Source organism: Lampetra fluviatilis, chromosome 52, assembly GCF_964198595.1.
Source record: "Lampetra fluviatilis chromosome 52, kcLamFluv1.1, whole genome shotgun sequence".
NCBI lineage: Eukaryota > Metazoa > Chordata > Hyperoartia > Petromyzontiformes > Petromyzontidae > Lampetra > Lampetra fluviatilis.
In genome coordinates, this window is record NC_136326.1 from 705431 (window position 1) to 731446 (window position 26016).

The 26016-nt window shown below is 56.2% G+C and overlaps 1 protein-coding gene across 1 annotated transcript in view; it reads left to right on the top strand.

Moving 5' to 3' along the window:
• Nucleotides 1-441: 441 nt before the first annotated feature.
• The window catches only part of LOC144949008 (uncharacterized), a 44305-nt gene continuing 18730 nt past the window's right edge, over nucleotides 442-26016 (top strand). Inside the window, exons 1-9 of the mRNA XM_078878792.1 lie at nucleotides 442-459; nucleotides 2699-2745; nucleotides 3239-3312; nucleotides 3478-3620; nucleotides 11112-11237; nucleotides 12102-12287; nucleotides 14404-14458; nucleotides 20050-20328; nucleotides 22920-22980. Of these exons, the coding sequence (XP_078734918.1) occupies nucleotides 442-459; nucleotides 2699-2745; nucleotides 3239-3312; nucleotides 3478-3620; nucleotides 11112-11237; nucleotides 12102-12287; nucleotides 14404-14458; nucleotides 20050-20328; nucleotides 22920-22980 (989 nt within the window). The remainder of the gene's footprint in view (nucleotides 460-2698; nucleotides 2746-3238; nucleotides 3313-3477; nucleotides 3621-11111; nucleotides 11238-12101; nucleotides 12288-14403; nucleotides 14459-20049; nucleotides 20329-22919; nucleotides 22981-26016) is intronic.

The window sequence follows — 26016 nt, forward strand, 5'->3', positions numbered from 1 at the left end:
CTACTCCACCATCATCTACTCCACCATCATCATCTACTCCACCATCATCATCTACTCCATCATCATCATCTACTCCACCACCATCATCTACTCCACCATCATCTACTCCACCATCATCATCTACTCCACCATCATCATCTACTCCATCATCATCATCTACTCCACCACCATCATCTACTCCACCATCATCTACTCCACCATCATCATCTACTCCACCATCATCATCTACTCCACCATCATCATCTACTCCATCATCATCATCTACTCCACCATCATCATCTACTCCACCATCACCATCATCATCACCACCTGCATCATCAGCGTCATCATCGGCGTCATCACCATACTCATCATCTACGTCATCGTCATCATCATCCTCCGGCGCCGTCATCGTCATCTACGTCATCATCACCATCATCTGGATCATCATCTTGCACCTCCATGGTTACCCAAGGCATCGTGAGCTGATCTCATTGTGATGGATATTGCGCCTTGCCGAAGGCGGCGAACAAACAATGAACTATTTACATCGCAGAACAGTGCGATGAGACGAGTTGATGAGTGTGATGATGATGCGTGAAAGAGAAGAAGATGATGATGATGAGAGTGTCGACGAGGCGTTTTACGATGAGTGGGTGTGATGACGCACGGGGCAGGGACGTTGTGACGAGGGGGTGGTGGTGATGGTGGTGGTGATGGTGGTGGTGATGGTTGAAGTTGTGAACAGGGAATGGTGGTGGTGATGATGTGAGGAGCTCACAAATCCTTGAAAGATCTGGACAAAGTCCCATCGGTGAGCTCCTCCGGCAGGCAAGGCTGCGTTGGCTGGGTCATGTAGCCCGCATGCCCAGCCACCGCACGCCTAAACAGCTTTTGTTCGGCCGGATCGAGGGGGCTAAACGGGCGCAGCACGGGCTAGAGAAGAGATGGAGTGATGTGGTACAGGAGGACGTGGAGCTGAGTGGACTTGTCGATGACTGGTACCAGCGGTGTCAAGATCGGCCTCTGTGGAGGAGGCTCGTGAAGGACGCTGCTACTAGGCAGTTGGAGGCAGTCGCCCTCCAACAACAACGGAGGGCGGAGGAGCGACGCTCACAACAACGAGCGCAGCGCCGGGTGGCTGAAGCAAAGCAAGTTGGCACAGTAGGGGGCACAGGTGGTGCATCAGCCAGTCATCTCGGTCATCTCAGTCAGTCGACCCGTGGCACCTGAGTCTGCCACGTGACCTCCTGCCAGCGGGCGTTCGACACTTCACGTGGCCTCAAGGTGCACATGGCCTGGCACAAGCGTCGTGGTGACGTCACCGCCACTTAGTGGCGAATGGCGGTTGTTGTTGTTGGTGGTGATGGTTGAAGTTGTGAAGAGGGGATGGTGGTGATGGTGGTGTTCAGTGATGGGGGAAGGTTGGGGAAAGAGGGGTGTGGCGAAGTGAGAGATGATGACAATCGGTGCGCGTGCGTGGAGGTGCGAAGGGAAGCGAGCGAGTGAGTGAGGCTGATTGATGGTTTGGGGTGTAGGAGCTGAGCTTGTTCCAACGAGCGAGACGGAAGGGAATGACGATTGGGCACAGGGAGGAGGGGGGACAGAGAGACAGAGAGAGCGACTTGTACACAGACACAGCAGAACACGACAGCACACATTCTGACTTCGATACACAACAGAGGAGATGGAATAAACTGCGTCTATTTAATTTGTGTCCCCCCTTAGTTATTATTTAACAACAACAACCACCACCACACAGTGTGACTGTTGTCCATGTTGTCATCACCAACACATTCCACAGTAACACCCCATTCCCCGCTATACTTCATCAATGATCATCTTCGCGTTTGTAAACACACGGCTGCCCGCAAGGGGGCAGCCAAAGAGCGGCGCCGCCTGCGTCTCGCCGCCAACCAACCAACCAACCCGCACTCGGCTCCGATGGGACCCACACACACACAGAGACCCATAGACTCACATGGAGACCCACACACTTAGAGACCCATAGACTCACATAGACACCCATAGACATACATAGAGACCCACACACTTACAGAGAGACCCATAGACTCACATGGAGACCTACACACAGAGAGACCCATAGACTCACATAGAGACCCATAGACTCACATAGACACCCATAGACATACATAGAGACCCACCCACTTACAGAGAGACCCATAGACTCACATAGAGACCCACATACAGAGAGACCCATAGACTCACATGGAGACCCACACACAGAGAGACCCATAGACTCACATGGAGACCCACACACAGAGAACCATAGACTCACATAGAGACCCATAGACTCACATAGAGACCCATAGACTCACATAGACACCCATAGACATACATAGAGACCCACACACTTACAGAGAGACCCATAGACTCACATAGAGACCCACATACAGAGAGACCCATAGCCTCACATGGAGACCCACACACAGAGAGACCCATAGACTCACATGGAGACCCACACACAGAGAGACCCATAGACTCACATAGAGACCCATAGACTCACATAGAGACCCATAGACTTACATCGATACCCATAGACTTACATGGATACCCATAGAATTCCATAGAGACCCATAGACTCACGCAGAGACCCATAGACTTACATAGAGACCCATAGCCCACATTGTTGTATCGCTGTTAATCAGATCAATTACCTCACCCCCACCCCGCCCCCCGGCCGTGCCCCCCCCGCTAGGGGGCGGGGCGGGGCGTGTCCCTGCTGCGGGCAGTGGGCGACTCCCGGTGAGATCCGGGCTCAGTCGAGGCGAGTCAGAGAGGGACAGACACCACCACAACAACAGCAGCCTGCTGCTGCTGCTGCTGGTGCTGCTGCTGCTGGTGCTGCTGCTGCTGCTGGTGCTGCTGGATTAGATGTGGATCTGATGCTGCTGCTGGGTTAGATGTGGATCTGATGATGCAGCTGTAGATCTGACGATGATGCTGCTGGGCTAGATGTGGATCTTAATGCTGCTGGTGCTGATTGAACTATTGAGTATGACAAGCCCGCTGCTGCAGCTATAGCTTGTTCCACCACTGATGTATCATCTGCTGCTGCTGCTGCTGCTGGACCCGACTGCCATCGTCACTGCTGCTGCTACGAGTGGTGGTGGTGCTAATTGAGCTGGTTTTGGTGAATCCATTGATCTTATTGCCTCTCCTAAAACGTCTCACTGCTATTATTGCTGGTGGCTGTAATACTATTAACGGATGCTAGTGCTGCTGGTGCTGCCGCTAGGGCTCTGTTAGTGCCTCTGCTGCTGCTAGGGCTGCTGCTGCTGCTGCTGGTGCTCATGGAGCAGCGGCACCACCGTCAGCCAAACGGATTGCGCTTGCTGATCTGGTGATGTCTGCGCCGATGGTCACTCGGCGTGAGGAGGTGGAGGAGGTGGTGGAGGAGGAGGAGGTGGAGGAGGAGGAGGATGAGGCACCGTTGATCGGCACGGGGGTGCCCCCCACCGCACCGGCGACCCCCAGAAGTGGACCCCGGCAGAGGGCCCCGGGTGCCCCGGCGCGACCACGTGGCCAGTGGTGGTGGGCGGTGGGGGTCCCCTCGCCCCCCAGAAGAGTCGCGCTGGACGGCGGCGACCCCCAGGGCGCACGGAACCTCGGGGAACCGAGCAAGCTCCATGGAGCCTGCAGGGACCCCTCCTCCTGCAGAGACCCCTCCCTCTACAGGGACCCCTCCTCCTCCTGCAGGGACCCCCCCTCCTCCTGCAGGGACCCCCCCTCCTCCTCCTGCTGCTACGGGGACCCCGGTGTGAGCCCCGTGGCCGCTCGGCCGAGGCGGGGGGTCGCGGCCCTCGGCCCCCACGTCGCCGCGTGCCTCTGGGCGGTGCTGCTGTGCGCGCGACTGCAGGTGACGTCACCCGCACCTACAGCACCCGTACTGACGTCACCTACAGCACCTGTACTGACGTCACCTACACCTACAGCAGCTGTACTGACGTCACCTACAGCACCTGTACTGACGTCACCTACACCTACAGCACCTGCACTGACGTCACCTACACCTACAGCACCTGTACTGACGTCACCTACACCTATAGCACCTGCACTGACGTCACCTACACCTACAGCACCTGCACTGACGTCACCTACACCTATGGCACCTGCACTGACGTCACCTGCACCTACAGCACCTGTACTGACGTCACTTACACCTACAGCACCTGCACTGACACTCACCCACACCTACAGCACCTGCACTGACGTCACCTACACCTGTACTGACGTCAGCTGCACCTACAGCACCTGCACTGACGTCACCCACACCTACAGCACCTGCACTGACGTCACCTACAGCACCTGCACTGACGTCACCTACAGCACCTGCACTGACGTCACCTGCACCTACAGCACCTGTACTAACGTCACCTACACCTACAGCACCCGTACTGACGTCACCGATAGACCTACAGCACCTGTACTGATGTCACCTGCACCTACAGCAACTGTACTGACGTCACCTGCACCTATAGCAGCTGTACTACCAACACCAACACATTACATTCTTTACACATCCCATCTGTAGCACGGCCTTCTGGGAGTGCGTCATTTCAGCGACATTGGTTCAACACAAGTCGAACTCTGGGCCGGTTCTCACTTGAATCGGACGCTGATGAAGCTGCCAGATGTGTGGTTGCAGGCAAGGGGCCCTCGGAGTGTTTCAGTTTTCAGTTTCATGTATTTGGTGTAGCCCTGTGAGCCATTCGGCTCTTGGATCGGGTGCAGCCGCAACAAACAAAAACAGGAACAAGAAACATCTTAAAGTGGCTAAGCGCAAACAAAAAAATCTAGGAAAAAACAGCAAAGTCTTCCAGAAAAAGCACCGTATATCACCGCTGTGTGCAAAAATCCCAGTGGGGTGCAAGTCAAACAATAACCAAGAGCGAAGGAGGGCCCATGCGTTCTGCAAAGACCCAAGTGTCTACACAGGTTGCTTCGAAACAGATGCGAAGACTTATATGGGACTATCGTTTGTAATGGGAAAAGAACGGATGATACAACGCTGTAACGTGATCGGTGTCAACGCTACGCCTGGAATCTTCTCCAGGTGGTCTCCAGAGCCGGGTGGAGGCGACACCTTTCTCGTGGCGTTGTTGCAAATTCTCAGAAGTGTTAATAACATTGTGAAGCATCCTGTACATGTATATATATGTATATACATTTATTTATTGACAGTTTTCGGCACAGCACGGGAGACATTCATTCTTAGTTTTCGCTACGACTGTGACGGTGCGTGCCACGCTATGCCCCTTCCATAGAGGCCGCAATGTGGTGGTTTAAAGTCTGCCCCGGGAGACGCTGATTGTCCACCACTGCCCGGTCTAAGTCGTAAACTAAACTAAAACTCAACTAATTTTATTTACCAGGTAAGGCCCCACTGACCTCTATTGTGGCTCTTTCCTCTTTGTCAGAAGCGACCTGGCAATCACAAATGATGGCTCAACGAAGTCGCGGCTTACCATCATCATCATCACGTGGACATTTATAGCAGCTGAATACTCCAAAAGCGTGATGTCGATTCTAAATGTGGAGGGAAAACACCGGAGGACCCGGAGATAAATCCACGCGACCACTGGGAGAGAGACGCAAACACCAAATATACAGCAGCAGGCGTCAAGGTCGGGATCGAACCCACAACCTCCTGGACACCAGGCGAGGTAGTCAACATCTCCTAGCCACCGTGATGATGATGATGAGAGAGAGACACGCAAACTCCAAATATACAGCAGCAGGCGCCAGAGTTGAGATCGAACCCACTACCTCCTGTACACCAGGCGAGGTAGTTAACATCTCCTAGCCACCGTGATGATGATGATGAGAGAGCGAGAGAGACACGCAAACTCCAAATATACAGCAGCAAGCGTCAAGGTCGGGATTGAACCCACGACCTCCTGTACACCAGGCGAGGTAGTTAACGTCTCCTAGCCACCGTGGCGTGCTCGTCCCAGCGCCGGTGGTGACTTCCCATGCTCCACGTGCGTTCGTCTTCGACCTCAGACGCCGTGGCAACTGCGCCCGAGGCCGCTGTGATCCCCGTGATCCGGCGATGTCCCCAGTAATACCGGCTTGGCCGCGCTCAGACCGGGGCCAGCGGGCTGCAGGAGGGGGGTGAGGATGAGCAGAGGAGCAGGCAGGGTTGAGTGGGAGGGGGTGGGGGAGGCTCGGGGAGGTCACGGAGTGGTCGAGGAGGCGGAGAGGGAACGGGGACATTAGGGAGCGAGTGGGCAGGTAGCGCAGGCGCGTACTTGACCGTTACATTGGGAGGCGGAGATTAGAACACGTGGATTAGAGACCCAAACACAGGCTAGTGACATTATATTGATCTCCATCCAACAGCAGATAGAACACTGTGATCTCTATCCAGCAGTGGGTAGAAAATATCGCTCTCCACGCAGCAGCGGATGGAGCATCACCATGATGAAAGCATGGGAGACCGACAGCGAAACCCTTGGTTGAGAGAACACGAGCAGGTTAGAGACATCGCGCGGATAGAACGCGACGGTGATACAACCACGGACACCGTCGATGTTGACGCCGCCTCTCTTCACGTTCCCGACGCGAAGCGCTCAGCGACACGGAGGCGCTCACGCGGAACGAGACCTTGAGTCGGGCAGGCAAAGGTGGTGATCGTTGATTGTTGTTACAGCAGCTAGGGCACACGCACACACCCACACACACACCCACACACACATCCACACACACACCCACACACACACACACCCACACACACACACCCACACACACATCCACACACACACCCACACACACACCCACACACACACCCACACACACACCCACACACACATCCACACACACACCCAAACACCCACTCACACACACAAACCTACAACCCACAACAACAACAACAACAACCGCCATTCGCCACTAAGTGGCGGTGACGTCACCACGACGCTTGTGCCAGGCCATGTGCACCCTGAGGCCACGTGAAGTGTCGAACGCCCGCTGGCAGGAAGTCACGGGGCAGACCCAGGTGCCACGGGTCGACTGACCGAGATGACCGAGATGACTGGCTGATCCACCACCTGTGCCCCCTACTGTGCCAACTTGCTGTGCTTTAGCCACCCGGCGCTCCGCTCGTTGTTGTGAGCGTCGCTCCTCCGCCCTCCGTTGTTGTTGGAGGGCGACTGCCTCCAACTGCCCAGTAGCGTCCTTCACGAGCCTCCTCCACTGAGGCCGTTCTTGACACCGCTGGTACCAGTCATCGGCAAGTCCACTCAGCTCCACGTCCTCCTGTACCACATCACTCCATCTCTTCTCTAGCCCGTGCCGCGCCCGTTTAGTCCCCTCGATCCGGCCGAACAAAAGCTGTTTAGGCATGCGGTGGCTGGGCATGCGGGCTACATGACCCAGCCAACGCAGCCTTGCCTGCCGGAGGAGCTCACTGATGGGACTTTGCCCAGATCTTTCAAGGACTTGTGAGCTCCTCACACAATCCAGCCTGGTTAAACCCAGGATGGATCGTAGGCAGGCCAGCCTAAATGTTTCCAACCGGCGAAGATGCTCCACTAGGGGGGTCCACGTTTCGCAAGCGTAGAGAAGGGAGGGAATGACCGTGGCCGAGAAGACCTGAAGCTTCGTGCGGAGCGACAGACCAGGTAGCTTCCACACAGCGTTACGCAACCGATGAAAAGATATTGCCGCTCGACTGATTCGGAGTGAGACCTCTGCTGATAAACTGGAGCCGGTCATAAGCACACTGCCCAGGTATGGGAAACTCTCCACTCTCTCCACAACTGCCCCATCACCGATTGGGAGTTGTGGGGGTGGAGTGCCCGATGGTACAAAATACCCAGGCAGGTGCTTAGTTTTGGTGGGGCTGATGGTAAGGCCCCACCTCTTGGTGGCACACTCCAGTCTCAGCAGCAGCGTCTCCAACTCCTCTTCTGAATGAGCAGCTATTACCAAATCATCGGCATACATAACGTGGTTGACCAATAGGGAGCCATCCCTTGATCGCACCCGGGCGTCGATCAGCCTCCCATTATATCTGTACCAAATGGTAATTCCCCCGGTACAGCTTTTGAAGGCTTCACGAACTACGCAGTCGAAATAGATGTTAAATAATGTGGGAGCCAGAGGACATCCCTGTCGCACCCCAAGGTGTACAGGGAAAGGCTCCGACTCCCGGCCACGTAGTTTTACCCGGGCCCGCTCACCATCATGAAGGTCCTTAATGATCGTGAGCAGAGGGTCAGGGACTCCGAAAGCACGAAGAACAACCCAGAGCCCAGTCCTACTGATGGTATCATAGGCCTTGACCAGGTCAATAAAGCAGAGATGTAGGTCTTTTTGAAATTCCCTACACCTCTGCTGGAGCAGACGGACAGAAAATATGGCATCTGTGCAGGACCGCCCTTTCCTGAAACCGCATTGGGGCTCCGCAAGCCTCTCCTCAGCGTGCCTAGCAAGGCGATGTTGAATAATCCTTGCCAGGACCTTACCCGGCACACTGAGGAGTGAGATGCCCCTGTAGTTGTTACAGTCGGTACGGTCCCCCTTCTTAAAGAGGGGGACCACCAGGGCATCCTTCCAGTCCTGCGGAACCCGTCCAGTGGTCCAGACTGTTGTTATGATGTCATATAGGGCAGTCTGTGCACAAACGCCACCCTCCCTCAGCATTTCGCTTGGGAGATCATCTCTGCCCGGTGCCTTCCCTGGTCTCAGACTCCGGATCGCCCTCAGTACTTCCTCAACAGCTGGCACCTCAGCCAGCCACTCACAGGGGGTGACCTCTTCCAATATTTGAGGCACCGCAGCCTCAGCAGGGTTATCCCCACTTTGTGCCATGATGTTTTCCTGGCTGAGAGATTTTCCCTCCCCCAGGACCTCGCAGAAATGCTCAGCAAATCTGCAAACCTGTTCCTGGGGGTCGGAGATTGGATCACCGTTTTTTCCTCTAATGATGGTAATAGGTGTGGCGCTGCAGGTTACTTTTTTGATGGAATTAAATAGTGATTTGTGATCGCGGGCCACTGAGGCAGACTCCATCTCCTCAGCAACCCGCGACCACCACCCATCCTTACAGCGCCTTACGGCTCTCCGAACCTCCGAGCGAAGGCTGCGGTAAACCTCCTCATTCTCCGACGTGGGATGCTGTAGGCGATGAGAGTGGGCCTGTCGCTTTTTCTCAATTAACCTGAACACCTCCTCTGTCAGCCAGGGTTTCTGGGGAGGTCTGGACCGCGTACCCAAAGCAGCCATTGCAGCTGCATGAGTCACAGTCTTAAACCTCGCCCATTTACCCTCGACATCAGGTGGAGTGGGGGACGATGCCAACCCCAGCTGCAAGCAATGATGAAATTCTCGCTTGCAACTTTGATCAGCTAGCTGAGACCAGGCCACTTTTGGTTGGAATGGGGTCCTGGGTGTACACCCACCACCGGAGTGGAAGAATGGCAGGCGCATCTTACAGATGACTAGTCGATGGTCAGAGGTCAGATCAGCTCCACGGTAGGTCTTGGTGTCAAGGACATGGGCTCGCATCCGCTGGTCCGTCACTATGTAGTCCAGCAGATGTTCTTGCTTGGACCCGGCATGTATCCATGATGTGTGGATGCGCCGATGCCGGAAGAGCGTGTTGGTAATTACAAGCCCATGGGCTGCACAAAAATTTAGCAGCCTTCTACCGTTATTATTGAGCTGATCTGGCCCATGCCTTCCAATCACTCCAGACCAGGTGCCAGCATCATGACCAACTCGGGCATTGAAGTCACCCAACAAGATGACTCTGTCCCGAGTGGCCACTTTAGCCAGCACCTGTGACAGGAGGTCATAGAAAGCGTCTGACTCATCGGCTTTGCCTGCATCCCTCCACGGATGTTCGTCTTCGGTGGGGGCATAAGTAACCACGACCACCACTCCTCGCCTCTGGTTGATGGGAAGGCGAGCCCAAAGTATCCTGGGGCTTACAGCTTCCCACACCTCACCGCCACGCTCCCACGCCCCCTTCATTCTTTTGTTCAGAAGAAGAGCCACACCCTGTTGTTTGGCAGTCTCCTGCCCCGAGTAGAGGACTGTCCACCCCTCATGGTGGCAGGAGCCAGAACCGGTCCACCGGACCTCCTGAATGCCACAGAGATCCAGGCGGTACCGGTCCAGCTCCCGACAGAGGAGTGGCAGCCTCTCCTCCGCAGTGAGCGTTCGAACATTCCACGTGGCCATCCGCAATGGTTTTTCGTTGTTTCTGGAGGAGCCCCGAGGGTGAAAATTCAATCTCCTGGCTCCGCCAAATGGGGTTTGGCCAGGAGACGTCATAAAAGCTTGACCCCCCGGGGCCTCCGGCACAAGCTTACAACCCACACACACACACCCACACACACCCACACACCCACACACACACCCACACACACATCCACACACACACCCACACACACACCCACACACACATCCACACACACACCCACACACACACCCACACACACAAACCTACAACCCACACACACACACCCACACACACCCGAACACACCCACAAAAAAACAAAGACAAAGATCCCCCATATAGCCTGAACAGACTGTTGGGTCAAGTGCTGTTAGCAAGAACCTATGAAGGCCGGCACGGCACACGAGGGGGTGGGTGGCCAGCACCACGCCCGACCGCCTTTGTTTCCCCAGTGGCGATGCTTACTTCCCACCGCACCAGATCATCAATTGAGGCTCTGTAATTTCGTGTTTTTCCAGTAAACAATTTACAACTGTACACGAGGCACGACGATGATCACGTATGTTGCATGTATGTTGGCATATATGTATGTTGCATGTATATCTGTTGACCTTTTTTCGCACCGTACGTTGCCAACCACCGCGCTAATTGGAGGTGCGGGAGAAGGACAACAAATGAACACAACAACAACACAACAACAACAACACAACAACAACACAACAACAACAACACAACAACACAACAACAACAACAAGCAGTTCTAGAGAAATTAGTTTTCAATTTTAGATAACAGATGATCACGACATGACGATATGACGATCACGACATGACACCGACGATGCGATCATCGCTGACCTAATATCATGTGATGTGTATCGTGGTAATATCATGCGATGTGTATCGTCGGCGTGTGGCCCCGCAGCTCGCTGAGCCCGCGGGGAACTTCGAGGTGCGGCTGCTGTCGCTCCGGAACCCGCGCGGGCAGCTCGCCACGGGCCGCTGCTGCGACGGGGCTCGTGGGGACACGCCGGAAGGGGCGCGCTGCCAGGTGAGGGGGGAGGGGGGGTCGCCGTGACCCCTGACACCGAGGAGCAGGGGAGGGTCGCCGTGACCCCTGACACCCAGGAGCAGGGGAGGGTCGCCGTGACCCCTGACACCCAGGAGCAGGGGGGGGGCTCGCCGTGACCCCTGACACCCAGGAGCAGGGGAGGGTCGCCGTGACCCCTGACACCCAGGAGCAGGGGGGGGGGCTCGCCGTGACCCCTGACACCCAGGAGCAGGGGGGGGGTCGCCGTGACCCCTGACACCCAGGAGCAGGGGGGGGGGGGGCTCGCCGTGACCCCTGACACCCAGGAGCAGGGGGGGGGGTCGCCGTGACCCCTGACACCCAGATGAGGGGGGGGGGGGCTCGCCGTGACCCCTGACACCCAGGAGCAGGTGGGGGTCATGGCCCTCTAGGAACGTCACCCCCACAGCTCAGCGGGCCTTTGCCTGCTCTAATAGAAATAGTTAGTTCGTTAGTTTCACGTGCGTGTGCGTGTGTATGCGTGTGTGCGTGTGTGTGCGTGTGTGCGTGTGTGTGCGTGTGTGTGTGTATGCGTGTGTGTGTGTGTGTGCGTGTGTGTGTGTGTGTGCGTGTGTGTGTGTGTGTGTATGCGTGTGTGTGTGTTTGTGTGTGTATGCGTGTGTGTGTGTATGCGTGTGTGTGTGTGCGTGTGTGTGCGTGTGTGCGTGTGTGTGTGTATGCATGTGTGTGTGTGTGTGCGTGTGTGTTTGTGTGTGTGTGTGTGCGTGTGTGTGTGTGTGTATGCGTGTGTGTGTGTTTGTGTGTGTATGCGTGTGTTTGTGTATGCGTGTGTGTGTGTGTGTGCGTGTGTGCGTGTGTGTGCGTGTGTGTGTGTGTGCATGGCAGGACGCGTGCGACACGTACCTGCGTGCGTGTCTGCGCGAGTACCTGGAGCGGCGTGACGCCGCCGCGGCCCCGGGGCCCTGTGCCTACGGCGCGGCGGCGTCGCGCGTCCTCGCCGGGGACTCGGCCGAGCTGAGCCGGCGCTCCAAGGCCGGCAAGATGACGATCCCCTTCGACTTCGCCTGGCCGGTGAGGCGCGACGGCCTTCCCCCCCACCGCCCCCTCGTCGCGGTGGCTCGGAGATGTTGACTACCTCGCCCGGTGTGCAGGAGGTCGTGGGTTTGATCCGGACCCTGACGCCTGCTGGGTCGGGATCGAACCCACGACCTCCTGCATACCGGGCGAGGGAGTTAACCTCTCATAGCCACCGTGGCGCCCAAGTCGACGCGAATCCAACCACCGCCGGCAGGAAATTCGGTCGTGAGAATCTCCCGCTTGACGTGGTGAGCGAGCTGCCGCTACGACAGCAACAACGACGACAACAACAACAATGACAACGACGAAAACAACAACGACGATGACAACAACAGCGACGATCACAACGACAACAACGATGATGACAACAACGACGACAACAGCGACAGCAGCGATAACGCGATGCGTCGTTAAACGCCTGCACGCGCGACAAGCTCGTTTTGTTCGGCCGCGTCGGGTGGTGGAGGTTTTAAAAAACATTTTTTATTGAACCCAAATCAACAGTCACAGCAGAGCTATTAGCACAGTTGCGTGCGTACGTACTACAGATGTAGACAGCATCAATATGTATGGGGAATTTGCTCTCTGGGTAGGCTTTCCTCTCTTAACAGGAGCTAGTTAACCCGTTTCCCGATGACGTACATGTATACATACGTGTACGTCATCGGGAAACGGGAAAAGGCAAAGGTGTAGCAGGTTCGTCTTCTAACCAAGGCAGGGGATGGGGATCAGAAGAGTGGGGGGTCTGGGGTGGAAGGGGGTGGAGGGTTCTTAACGACACAACTGCTGTCCACTTCGTTACCGTGGCCTAACCCAAGGATCCATTACGGACCTGCTACGGACCGTACAATAACTGCTGGATTATCTTCATCCCGCGGACACCTCGCAGTGCCGGCCACGTGCGGGAACTTGACACGGATCTCTGCGTGATCCACCAACCCTTGCCTCTGAAACCCCTGGGTTGTAAATGGGCGCGGAGTTGGGGACGAGTCGCCGCTCCGAGCGCCCTTCGCGCTGTGAGACAGCGAGAGACAGACACGGGAGAGAAGGCGCAGAGAGAGAGAGGGGAGAGAGAGACGGGGGGAGGGAGGGCAGAGAGAGACGGGGGGAGAGAGAGAGGGGAGAGACAAGGGGGGGAGAGAGACAAGGGGGGGAGAGGGAGGGAGAGAGGGGAGAGACAAGGGGGGGGGGGAGAGGGAGGGAGAGGGAGCTGATTAAAGTCTGCACAGCCATGGGGGAGCCAATTAAGGTGGCTCTGAGCCACGATCACCCTCACCACCCCGCCCCTCACCAGCCTCCCTACTCCTCACCACCCACCCCGCCCCTCACCAGCCTCCCTACTCCTCACCACCCACCCCGCCCCTCACCACCCTCCTCAACCCTAACCACCCCTCACCGCCCTCCCCACGTGGGGGGGGGGGGGGGGTAAAGTTCATCACGTGGCGGTCAATCCCGACTTTTTGTATGTTTATTTATCAGAGCTGGAAGTTAGCCAAATGAACCTTTTCCCGTTCCGAGACGTCTGCAAGTTGCAGGGTGGTGGTGTCCCATTCACCGCCGATCTCGGAACGTGCGAGCGGGTTCAGCTTTAATTTTATTTAGAGAGGCGTCATTATTACTCACCGCAGAGAACTCTAGCGACACGACCACCGCACTCTGTGATGGCCGGCGCCAAACTGTGCCACACGCCATCCCGCATGGCCTCGGTGCCGATACAGTTATTTTACTTCATTGTAGTTTTTCTTCCGGTTTAGTTCTGACGACATACAGGTACGTCATCAGAACGGAACCGTGAGAAAAAACCTCGATGATGCACGTGCGTACGTCATCGGAAACGGGAGAGGGTTGAGCGCGGAAATCAACATTGTTGCACGCACTTTGTGTATGTCGGTTGCGGTCCGTCGGTGACGGGGGCCTTAAGCTCCTCTCGACGTGGGCAGCCCCCCCCCCCCCCCCCACGTCTGTTGGGCAGCGGCCCCACCACACCGCGGGGAGGCTCCCGACTCGGTGAGCGCCGACCTCTGACCCGACCGGCCGGGCGCTCCGCTCGCTCCAGTAACGCCGACTCCGTGTCCCCGTGCCTCCCCTGTCGTCTTCTTCTTCTCCGCAGACGTCCTTCACCCTCATCCTCGAGGCGTGGGACTACGACAACGACACGGCACAGGGTGAGAGTGAGCGGGCACAGGGCGAGAGGGCACAGGGTGAGAGGGAGTGGGCACAGGGTAGTTGTGATGATGGACTGAGGCCGGTCATCAATGACTCTGATCAACGTGGCAAGATTCCAGATCTTGAGAATTAAAAAATTTCGGTCGGAGCTCTGCGGTGCCGGCAAAAGCACGCCGCCCAGCTCCGTGGGGATAAAAATAAAGTTTGAATGGAAGGGGCGGCACTTGAAAGGGATCTCAGAAGTAGTTCCATGACATCCACTCCAGCGGGACGCTCTCCGGCGCGCACGGCGATGGGCCCAGCTCCGTGGGACTTTACGGGCGGAACCTCGTGACGCCGGAAGGCCGGCAGCGGAGTTTTGGGAAAGACACAAAAAAACACGATGGTTTGGGGGGAAAAGGGCAAAAAATTGTTTAGTGAAGTTTTATTTTTGACAAAACGAGAGCGCGGGCGCGTGCCGGGTGCAACTATTTAAAGCCGCACCCCCCTCCCCCTCCCCCCATTGTTCCTCGTCGTCACTTTGTTCCCCGCGGTGCAATTTCGGCGCAAAACGGAAAGTTGATCCCACGTCGGAATTGCTCGATTCTCCGCGGCGAGGGTGGTGACCGTCATCTCGATCGTGATCACGTCGTCATCACCGTCATCATCATCATTGTCGTCATCGTCATCATCGCCGTCGTCGTTGTCACCATCACCGTCATAGTCGTCATCATCGTCGCCTTCATCTTCGTCATCGTCGTCATCATCGTCGGCCTCCTCCGTGTCATGACATCCACACTGGCCGCAGGCAAAATAACCCCAAGCAGGGCAGCCTGGGGTTTTTTGTTGTTTGTTTGAAATTCTACAAGTTAAATAATATGATGCTCGCTGGTGACCGGGATGAGACGGCGGATAAACCCTGGATTCAAACCCAAGAGGTCAGCGACGCTGGCTCTGCGCTCCCACCTATTAGCCACACCCGGGCCCTTTCTGTTACACAAGTGAGCCTGGTTGTTTCTGTTCCACCGCACATCTGAACCGTGGTGCCAGAGCCGTGCCGAGCCAGCCCAGCGCGGCTCAGGAAGCGTCGGCGGTGTTTTTCCACTGCAGAACCCGAGCCGTGCCGCCGATGAACGCGGTAACCATGTCGGCGTAACGCGTTCACGCGTGCCCACTGACTCAGCCGCGTGTGTGTACGATGAAAATCATTGAGCACGCCCCTGGCCCTGCTTGGCCCAGCGAGCCAGCTCCAGATGGCGGTGGAAAAACCCAACCGTACCGCGAGGTCTCACGCTGGCACGGGCTCGGATGTGTCGGTGGAAGAACGGGGAAATCGACCACTGATCGGAACACGGTTTGGCCAGGCTGGGCAGCCTTGGAGGGGGGGCAGCACCCTGGGGTGTTGGGCAGAGCCCCCCTCCCCCTCCCCTGGTTCTCACCCGCCATGGAAACGGGACAGGTCGCCGGCAGCAGCTTGCTCGCGGGGCGGTGACTCAATCGCTCTGCGAGCAGCAACGGCGGCGGCAGGAAGCGGCTGACGTGAGTCGCCAGGACAGGCGACCCGCGAGTTTGACGACGCGGCCGCGCGGCTTGCAGACGAAAGCGGCGGCCTGGGGAGCGGCGGGGGAGTTGGGCTCGCTCCGCCGCGTCATCCTGCCACGTGCTGCTGCTCGAGGCGTGTGCCTCTGGTAGGGTTCGTGAGACATAAGCAATTAGGTTTATCATAGACAATGCAGGTTTCTTGTTTGGGTGAGATCGCGTAAATATTAATGTTGTGTCGTTAAACCTGCCACCACCCCGACACAGCCAACTAGTAAAGGTTGTGTCACGTAGACAGAACGTGGACAATTCGTCACCAGTACAGCACGAACCGGCTGTGTTGGAGAGCCAAGCCACAACGTGGTGGTGGAGGGTGGTGGTGGGGGGTGGTGGTGGGGGGTGGTGGGTAGGGGGGTGGTGGTGGGGGGTGGTGTGGGGGGTGGTGGTGGGGGGGGGGGTGGTGGGGGGGGGGTGAAACTCGGGGATCACCCCGGGCCCCCGCTCACCGACCCTCCCTACTTGCTGAGTTGGTCCCAGCCACCGAACAGCGAACGCGACCAACTCTTGGTACGGGGGTGTGGAGGGGGGTCATCTTTGTCGTTCCGGCAAAATCCCAATTCCAGCGACTGAACCTGCTGCTCGCGTCGGCGGTGCTGGGGACCAAGGGGAGGGGGCGTTGGGGGGGGGAGCCAATTCCAGCCACTCTCGCCACTTAAGAGGCCCTCTCTCTCAGGCAGAGAGAGAGGGAGAGAGAAGCGGCCCGCAGCAGCTTCAGCGGCAAGTCGGGGTCGTTACTCCTCCCCATTGAGCGTGGGGAGCCGTTGGAACCCGGCGGTCCGCCCTGGTTATAATACTGCGGTGTGGCTGTGGCTGCTGTTGGTGCTATACTGCTGCTGCTGCTGCTCATGATGATCGTGCTGCTACCTGTGCTACTGCAGCTTGTGCTGCTACTACGACTGCTGCTACGACTACTAATAGTGCTGCCGCTAGTACGACTGCTAATGCTGCTGCTTCTACTGCTGCTGCTGCTACTGCTGCTGCTACTGCTGCTGCTAGTGCTGCTGCTGCTGCTGCTACTGCTGCTACTGCTGCTACTAGTGCTGCTGCTGCTGCTGCTACTGCTGCTGCTGCTACTGCTGCTACTAGTGCTACTGCTGCTGCTGCTACTGCTGCTGCTGCTACTGCTGCTACTGCTGCTACTAGTGCTGCTGCTGCTGCTGCTCCTGCTGCTACTAGTGCTGCTGCTGCTGCTGCTCCTGCTGCTACTAGTGCTGCTGCTACTGCTGCTACTGCTGCTACTAGTGCTGCTGCTGCTGCTGCTACTGCTGCTGCTACTACTGCTGCTACTGCTGCTGCTACTGCTGCTACTGCTGCTACTAGTGCTGCTGCTCCTGCTGCTGCTGCTGCTGCTACTGCTGCTGCTACTACTGCTGCTACTGCTGCTGCTACTGCTGCTGCTACTGCTGCTGCTACTACTGCTGCTACTGCTGCTACTAGTGCTGCTACTAGTGCTGCTGCTTCTACTGCTGCTACTGCTGCTGCTTCTACTGCTACCGCCAGTACGACTGCTAATGTTGCTGCTACTACTGCTGCTGCTACTGCTAGTGCTGCTGCTAGTGCTGCTGCTTCTACTGCTGCTTCTACTGCTGCTGCTACTGCTAGTGCTGCTGCTTCTACTGCTGCTGCTACTGCTAGTGCTGCTGCTTCTACTGCTGCTGCTACTGCTGCTACTAGTGCTGCTGCTACTGCTAGTGCTGCTGCTTCTACTGCTGCTGCTACTGCTGCTTCTACTGCTGCTGCTACTGCTAGTGCTGCTGCTTCTACTGCTGCTGCTACTGCTAGTGCTGCTGCTTCTACTGCTGCTTCTACTGCTGCTTCTACTGCTGCTGCTACTGCTAGTGCTGCTGCTAGTGCTGCTGGGAGTGGTGATTGGTGAGTCGGAAGGCCGCGCAGTTCCGAGCAGGAAAGGTGGGAGGGGTGGTGGTGGTGGGGGTGGTGGGGGGGGTGGTGGTGGGGGGGGTGGTGGGGTGGTGGTGGTGGGGGTGGTGGTGGGGGGGGTGGTGGGGGGGGTGGTGGTGGGGGGGTGGTGGGGGGGGGTGGTGGTGGGGGGGTGGTGGGGGGTGGTGGGGGGTGGTGGTGGTGGGGGTGGTGGTGGGGGGGCGGTGGGGGGGCGGTGGTGGGGGTGGTGGTGGGGGGGGGTGGTGGGGTGGTGGTGGTGGTGGTGGTGGTGGTGGGGGGGGTGGTGGGAGGGTGGTGGGGGGGTCTCGAACGGCGCAGCTCACTGGAGAAGTCGCTTCCTTCCTACGTGGGGCGTGGACCCCACGTGGGGGGGCCCCGGGGACCCCCCCCTCAACCCGTCACCCCCCCCCCCACACACACACAGTGCGCTATATAAATAGATGCGTGTCGTCATGTTTATCTCTCTCTCTTTATATCCGGCCCCTCTGAGATGCATCGTAGCCTGCTGACCACCACCACCACGACTACACTACCGCAAAGACAAAGATCCCCCGTATAGCCTCAGCGTACTTTTGGGGCAAGTGATGTGAGTGAGCAGCGCCTATGAAGGCGGCACGGCACGCGAGGGGGTGGGTTGGCCAACACCATTCCCGGCCGCCTTTGTCTCCCCCAGTGGCAATGTTACTGGTAGGAACCTCCTGGTTACACCAGCCCACAGGGGAGTATTGTGTCCGTCCGTCCGTCGTGCAGGGAGGGGCTGGGTGGGGAGGGAGGGGCTGGGTGGGGAGGGTGGGGGTGGGAGGGGTGGGGCTGGGTGGGGAGGGGCTGGTCACCCCGTGGTGCCCTTATAAAACTCAACGTTTAACCTACTCAGGCCGGCTTGTGCCCGCCCTCACAGTCGGCCATATTTGCGGAATACACCACGCCGCCGTTGACCCTGGCCATTGACCGAGCAACCCAACGTTCCTACCAGCTCCCTCCGCAGGAATGTGTTTTTTTTACACACTGCAGCAGGTACTCCTTTGAGGCTGAGTCGACCTAGGGCAAGCCCAGGTCCGGTTCAGACATATACATGACCGGTGTTGGCCGTGAGCGGGAATCGAATTTGGGTCGCCGGGTTCAGAGCGCAGCACGCTAACCGCTGCACCACCACTCCCCATACACACAGACACTCTCAGAGGCACGCGCACACACAGACAGTGAGTCACCACTGGCTGAAAACATGTTGATACGTAGAGGACCGCAGAGCTTGGTGGGCAATTTGTGGTGGCGCCGGAAACTCGCCACCGCGTGGCTGCTGCTGCTGCCTTCTCACTCCTCGACTGTGGTCCCTCCTCCTGGCGCCTCTGAGTCGTTCTCTCTCTCTCTGAGTCGTCCTCTCTCTCTCTGAGTCGTTCTCTCTCTCTCTGAGTCGTCCTCTCTCTCTCTGAGTCGTCCTCTCTCTCTCTGAGTCGTCCTCTCTCTCTCTGTGTCGTCCTCTCTCCCTGAGTCGTCCTCTCTCTCTCTGAGTCGTTCTCTCTCTCTCTGAGTCGTCCTCTCTCTCTCTGAGTCGTCCTCTCTCTCTCTGAGTCGTCCTCTCTCTCTCTGTGTCGTCCTCTCTCCCTGAGTCGTCCTTTCTCTCTCTGAGTCGTTCTCTCTCTCTCTGAGTCGTCCTCTCTCTGTCGTCCTCTCTCTCTGAGTCGTCCTCTCTCTCTGAGTCGTTCTCTCTCTCTCTGAGTCGTCCTCTCTCTCTCTGAGTCGTCCTCTCTCTCTCTCTGTGTCGTCCTCTCTCCCTGAGTCGTCCTCTCTCTCTCTGAGTCGTTCTCTCTCTCTGAGTCGTCCTCCCTCTCTCTCTGAGTCGTCCTTTCTCTCTCTCTCTGAGTCGTCCTCTCTCTCTGGGTTGCATGGCCACAGTCGTATGACTGTGGTTCCATCGGCCTGCTGCTGATGGGTTCCACCAGTGTCTTCCACGAATATCAACGCCGGAAGGAGGTGGCACCGATGATGTTTGGGTCTCGATTGAGGAGGAGGCGTCGCAGTTGAGGTCTCTGCATCAACAACATCAGCAGCAGCAGCAGCCGCGCGACGACGACGATGACGACGACGTCCCGCGTTGTTCCGCCTGTCGCCACAGACGCGGGCTCGGAGCTGATCGAGCGCGTGGTCTACGGAGGGGCGCTGGCTCCGCTCGCCGCCGACTCTGCGGGCTCCGCCACGTGGCGCACGGTGCGCCACGTGGGCACCGCCGCCTCCATCGTCTTCCAGCTGCGCGTGCGCTGCCAGCCGCGCTACCACGGCGCCGCCTGCACGCGCTTCTGCAGGGCGCGGGACGACCACTTTGGGCACTTTGCGTGCGACGCCGCGGGCAACAAGGCCTGCCTGCACGGCTGGATGGGGCCCGAGTGTGACCAGGGTGAGGACGGCGTCTCTCCCCGCGACTCGCCCCGTGAGGGTTGCGCGCCTCGCCGCGTACGAAGCCACCAAATGTCTGGGGCCGCCTCGACCGGGGCTGACCGCCGCGGTGGCTGGGAGATGTTGACTACCTCGCCTGGTGTGCAGGAGGTCGTGGGTTTCATCCCGACCCTGACGCCTGCTGCTGCTGTAGATTTGGAGTTTGCGTGCCTCTCTCTCTCCCCGTGGTGGCGTGGATTTGTCTCCGGGTCCTCCGGATTTTTCCCCCCTCCACGTTTAGAATCAACTTCACGTGTTTAGAGTATTCGGCTGCTCTATGTTTCCACACGATGATGATAAGCCACCTCTTTGAGCTACCACTTGTGATAGCCAGGTCGCTTCTGAAAAAGAGACGTTACAGTTCTAGATTTGAAGCTTTCGTGACTGCAAGGATTCATATTCTTAGGTTTTTTCGGTAAAGTCACGTAGGTAAAACGTCAAAATTACAGCTCAAGGGCAGCTTTACTTGGTCATAAAAAAATTCTAAAAAAACAAATAGGGACATCTGCCTACTAATGGATATTATAGCAACATTATTCTGGGATTCGTTTTTTTTATCGTAGCACCGCTGAGGTTGTGCGGATGGAGGTGAGAGAAGGATATGTAGTGTGGCTCTTGAATGCCGGCAGAGGTTGCAGGGAGCTTCGTGCAAGGACAGGGTGAGCGACTCGGACGTTCAGAAGACTGTAGCACAAAGCTTGTGGAAAGTGCTGTGGATGTGATCAGGTGGCGGTTGCGATGATGGGTGGGACACGGTGAGACATGGTGGGACACGGTGAGACATGGTGGGACACGGTGAGACACGGTGGGACACGCTGAGACACGGTGAGACACGGTGGGACACGCTGAGACACGGTGGGACACGGTGAGACACGGTGGGACACGGAGAGACACGCTGAGACACAGTGGGACACGCTGAGACACAGTGGGACACGCTGAGACACAGTGGGACACGGAGAGACACGGTGAGACACGGTGAGACACAGTGGGACACGGTGAGACACGGTGGGACACGCTGAGACACGGTGGGACACGCTGAGACACGGTGAGACACGGTGGGACACGATGGGACACGGAGAGACACGGGGGGACACGCTGAGACACGGTGGGACACGCTGAGACACTGTGAGACACGCTGGGACACGGTGGGACACGGTGGGACACGGTGAGACACGGTGGGACACGCTGAGACACGGTGGGACACGGTGAGACACGGTGGGACACGCTGAGACACGGCGGGACACGGTGGGACACGGTGAAGCAGGAGGGCTGGTGAGCGGTGCGGCCGTGTGAGTGCCACCCCGAGGTGGGTGACCTCGAGGCGGTGACGAGGCGGTGTTAGTGAGCCCAGAGGGGGCCCAGAGCGGGCAGGAAGGAAGCCGTGGCCGGGGTGTGGTGGCAGCGGTGGCATTGACTGCGTTGACCTCTTGACCTGCTTGGACGATGGCTTCATCGTGGCGGAGGGCCTGGCCCATGGACTCGTGGCCGCAGCGGTTCGGCCGCTACCGTCGCGACTCGGGGGTAGGAAGGGGGCTCGCGTGGGCGGCGGGGGTTGTCCGGATGGACCCCCTAAGGGGTCGTCACATGGCCGTGCGTCACGCGTGTTCACTTTACGTGTGAACGCGTTCCTACGTGGGGTAGATCCCGTAAATAGCAATGCGCCGTTAACCCACCACTTGGCAAGGTTTGTCCACGTGAACACAACCTGCCGTTGAGTTATTATGTTGCCAGGGTGGCAGTGTCGCCTGATGAAGCTGGTTGTGATCAGCAGAAAAACGCCGCGCTCCGTTGTGATGTGATCGCTAATTGGCACGCTGTGTTCACGTGACACACGAACTGGCTGTGTCGGGTGGTGGAGGGTGAACGACACACTGACACTTTCGCGATCTAACCCCCCCCCCCCCAAAAAAAAAACCTCGATTGCGGATAACATTGCTCGTGAAAGCTTACAACGTGCTATGTATGAACATGGCGTAGTTGTTGTAGTTGTTGCTGCTGTTATAGTTGTTGCTGTAGTTGTTGCTGTTGTTGTAGTTGTTGCTGTCGTTGTTGTTGTTGTAGTTATTGCTGTCCTTGTTGCTGTTGTAGTTGCTGTAGTTGTTGTTGCTGTAGTTGTAGTTGTTGTTGCTGTAGTTGTTGTTGCTGTAGTTGTTGCTGTTGTAGTTGTTGCTGTAGTTGTTGTTGCTGTAGTTGTTGTTGCTGTAGTTGTTGCTGTAGTTGTTGTTGCTGTAGTTGTTGCTGTTGTTGTTGTTGTTGTAGCTGTTGCTGCAGTTGCTGTTGTTGTTGTAGTTGTTGCTGTAGTTGTTGTTGCTGTTGTAGTTGTTCTAGTTGTTGCTGTTGTTGTAGTTGTTGTTGCTGTAGCTGTTGCTGCAGTTGCTGCTGTTGTTGTAGTTGTTGCTGTAGTTGTAGTTGCTGTAGTTGTTGTTGCTGTAGTTGTTGCTGTTGCTGTAGTTGTTGCTGTTGTTGTAGTTGTTGTTGCTGTAGTTGTTGTAGTTGCTGTAGTTGTTGCTGTTGTTGTAGTTGTAGTTGCTGTAGTTGTTGTTGTCGTTTCAGCAATCTGCAAGCCGGGCTGCGACCCTGAGCACGGATTCTGCCAGCAGCCCGCGGAGTGCCGGTACGGGTCCAGTCGCATCGGGACTCGTACACAATGGCGGAGAATTACAACAACAATAACAACAACAATAACAACAACAATAACAACAACAATAACAACAACAATCACATAAATCACAACAATAACAACAATCACAACAACAATAACATTAATCACAACAACAATAACAACATCAATCACAACAACAATAACAACAATAACAACAATAACAACGATAACAACAATAACAACAACAATAACGATGTCAGCTTGTATCGCTGGGTCGTCATCGTATTCGCTCGCTCTCGTGCAGAGAGGCACGAGGAGGTGCCACAGACGAGTGGGGATGTGTGTGAGTGAGTGTGTGTGAGTTGTTGTGAGCTCACAACAACGAGCGGAGCGCCGGGTGGCTAAAGCACAGCAAGTTGGTACAGTAGGGGGCACAGGTGGTGCATCAGCCAGTCATCTCGGTCATCTCAGTCAGTCAACCTATGGCACCTGGGTCTGCCCCGTGACCTCCTGCCAGCGGGCGTTCGACACTTCACGTGGCCTCAAGGTGCACTTGGCCTGGCACAAGCGTCGTGGTGACGTCACCGCCACTTAGTGGCGAATGGCGGTTGTTGTTGTTGTTGTGAGAGTGTGTGCGTGAGTGTGTGCGTGAGTGTGTGAGTGTGTGAGTGTGTGAGTGTGTGCGTGAGTGTGTGCGTGAGTGTGTAAGTGTGTGAGTGAGTGAGTGAGAGTGTGTGAGTGAGTGAGAGTGCGTGAGTGTGTAAGTGTGTGAGTGAGTGAGTGAGAGTGTGTGAGTGAGTGAGTGAGAGTGTGTGAGTGAGTGTGTGCGTGAGTGTGTAAGTGTGTGAGTGAGTGAGAGTGTGAGTGTGTAAGTGTGTGAGTGAGTGAGAGTGTGAGTGTGTAAGTGTGTGTGAGTGTGTAAGTGTGTGAGTGAGTGAGAGTGTGAGTGTGTGTGAGTGTGTGAGTGAGTGAGAGTGTGAGTGTGTAAGTGTGTGAGTGTGTGAGTGTGTGAGTGAGTGTGTGCGTGAGTGTGTAAGTGTGTGAGTGAGTGAGAGTGTGAGTGTGTAAGTGTGTGAGTGAGTGAGAGTGTGAGTGTGTAAGTGTGTGTGAGTGTGTAAGTGTGTGAGTGAGTGAGAGTGTGAGTGTGTGTGAGTGTGTGAGTGAGTGAGAGTGTGAGTGTGTAAGTGTGTGAGTGAGTGAGAGTGTGAGTGTGTGTGAGTGTGTGAGTGAGTGAGAGTGTGTGAGTGAGTGTGTGCGTGAGTGTGTAAGTGTGTGAGTGAGTGAGAGTGTGTGAGTGTGTGAGTGAGTGAGTGCGTGAGTGTGTAAGTGTGTGAGTGAGTGTGTGCGTGAGTGTGTAAGTGTGTGAGTGAGTGAGTGCGTGAGTGTGTAAGTGTGTGAGTGAGTGAGAGTGTGAGAGTGTGTGAGTGAGTGTGTGAGTGAGTGTGAGTGTGTAAGTGTGTGAGTGAGTGAGAGTGTGAGTGTGTAAGTGTGTGAGTGAGTGAGAGTGTGAGTGTGTGTGAGTGTGTGAGTGAGTGAGAGTGTGTGAGTGAGTGTGTGCGTGAGTGTGTAAGTGTGTGAGTGAGTGAGAGTGTGAGTGTGTGTGAGTGTGTGAGTGAGTGAGTGCGTGAGTGTGTAAGTGTGTGAGTGAGTGTGTGCGTGAGTGTGTAAGTGTGTGAGTGAGTGAGAGTGTGAGTGTGTAAGTGTGTGAGTGAGTGAGAGTGTGAGTGTGTAAGTGTGTGTGAGTGTGTAAGTGTGTGAGTGAGTGAGAGTGTGAGTGTGTGTGAGTGTGTGAGTGAGTGAGAGTGTGTGAGTGAGTGTGTGCGTGAGTGTGTAAGTGTGTGAGTGAGTGAGAGTGTGAGTGTGTGTGAGTGTGTGAGTGAGTGAGTGCGTGAGTGTGTAAGTGTGTGAGTGAGTGTGTGCGTGAGTGTGTAAGTGTGTGAGTGAGTGAGTGCGTGAGTGTGTAAGTGTGTGAGTGAGTGAGAGTGTGAGAGTGTGTGAGTGAGTGTGTGAGTGAGTGTGAGTGTGTAAGTGTGTGAGTGAGTGAGAGTGTGAGTGTGTAAGTGTGTGAGTGAGTGAGAGTGTGAGTGTGTGTGAGTGTGTGAGTGAGTGAGAGTGTGTGAGTGAGTGTGTGCGTGAGTGTGTAAGTGTGTGAGTGAGTGAGAGTGTGAGTGTGTGTGAGTGTGTGAGTGAGTGAGTGCGTGAGTGTGTAAGTGTGTGAGTGAGTGTGTGCGTGAGTGTGTAAGTGTGTGAGTGAGTGAGTGCGTGAGTGTGTAAGTGTGTGAGTGAGTGAGAGTGTGAGAGTGTGTGAGTGAGTGTGTGAGTGAGTGTGAGTGTGTAAGTGTGTGAGTGAGTGAGTGCGTGAGTGTGTAAGTGTGTGAGTGAGTGAGAGTGTGAGAGTGTGTGAGTGAGTGTGTGCGTGAGTGAGAGTGTGTGAGTGTGTGAGTGTGTAAGTGTGTGAGTGAGTGAGAGTGTGTGAGTGTGTGAGTGTGTAAGTGTGAGAGTGTGTGAGTGTGTGAGTGAGTGAGTGTGTAAGTGTGTGAGTGTGTAAGTGTGTGAGTGAGTGAGAGTGTGAGAGTGTGTGAGTGAGTGTGTGAGTGAGTGTGTGAGTGAGTGTGTGCGTGAGTGAGAGTGTGTGAGTGTGTGAGTGTGTAAGTGTGTGAGTGAGTGAGAGTGTGTGAGTGTGTGAGTGTGTAAGTGTGAGAGTGTGTGAGTGTGTGAGTGAGTGTGTGCGTGAGTGTGTAAGTGTGAGAGTGTGTGAGTGAGTGAGAGTGCGTGAGTGTGTAAGTGTGTGAGTGAGTGAGAGTGTGTGAGTGTGTGAGTGAGTGAGTGCGTGAGTGTGTGAGTGTGTAAGTGTGTGAGTGAGTGTGTGCGTGAGTGAGTGTGTAAGTGTGTGAGTGAGTGAGAGTGTGTGAGTGTGTGAGTGAGTGAGTGAGTGAGAGTGTGTGAGTGTGTGAGTGAGTGAGAGTGTGTGAGTGTGTGAGTGAGTGAGAGTGCGTGAGTGTGTAAGTGTGTGAGTGAGTGAGAGTGTGTGAGTGTGTGAGTGAGTGA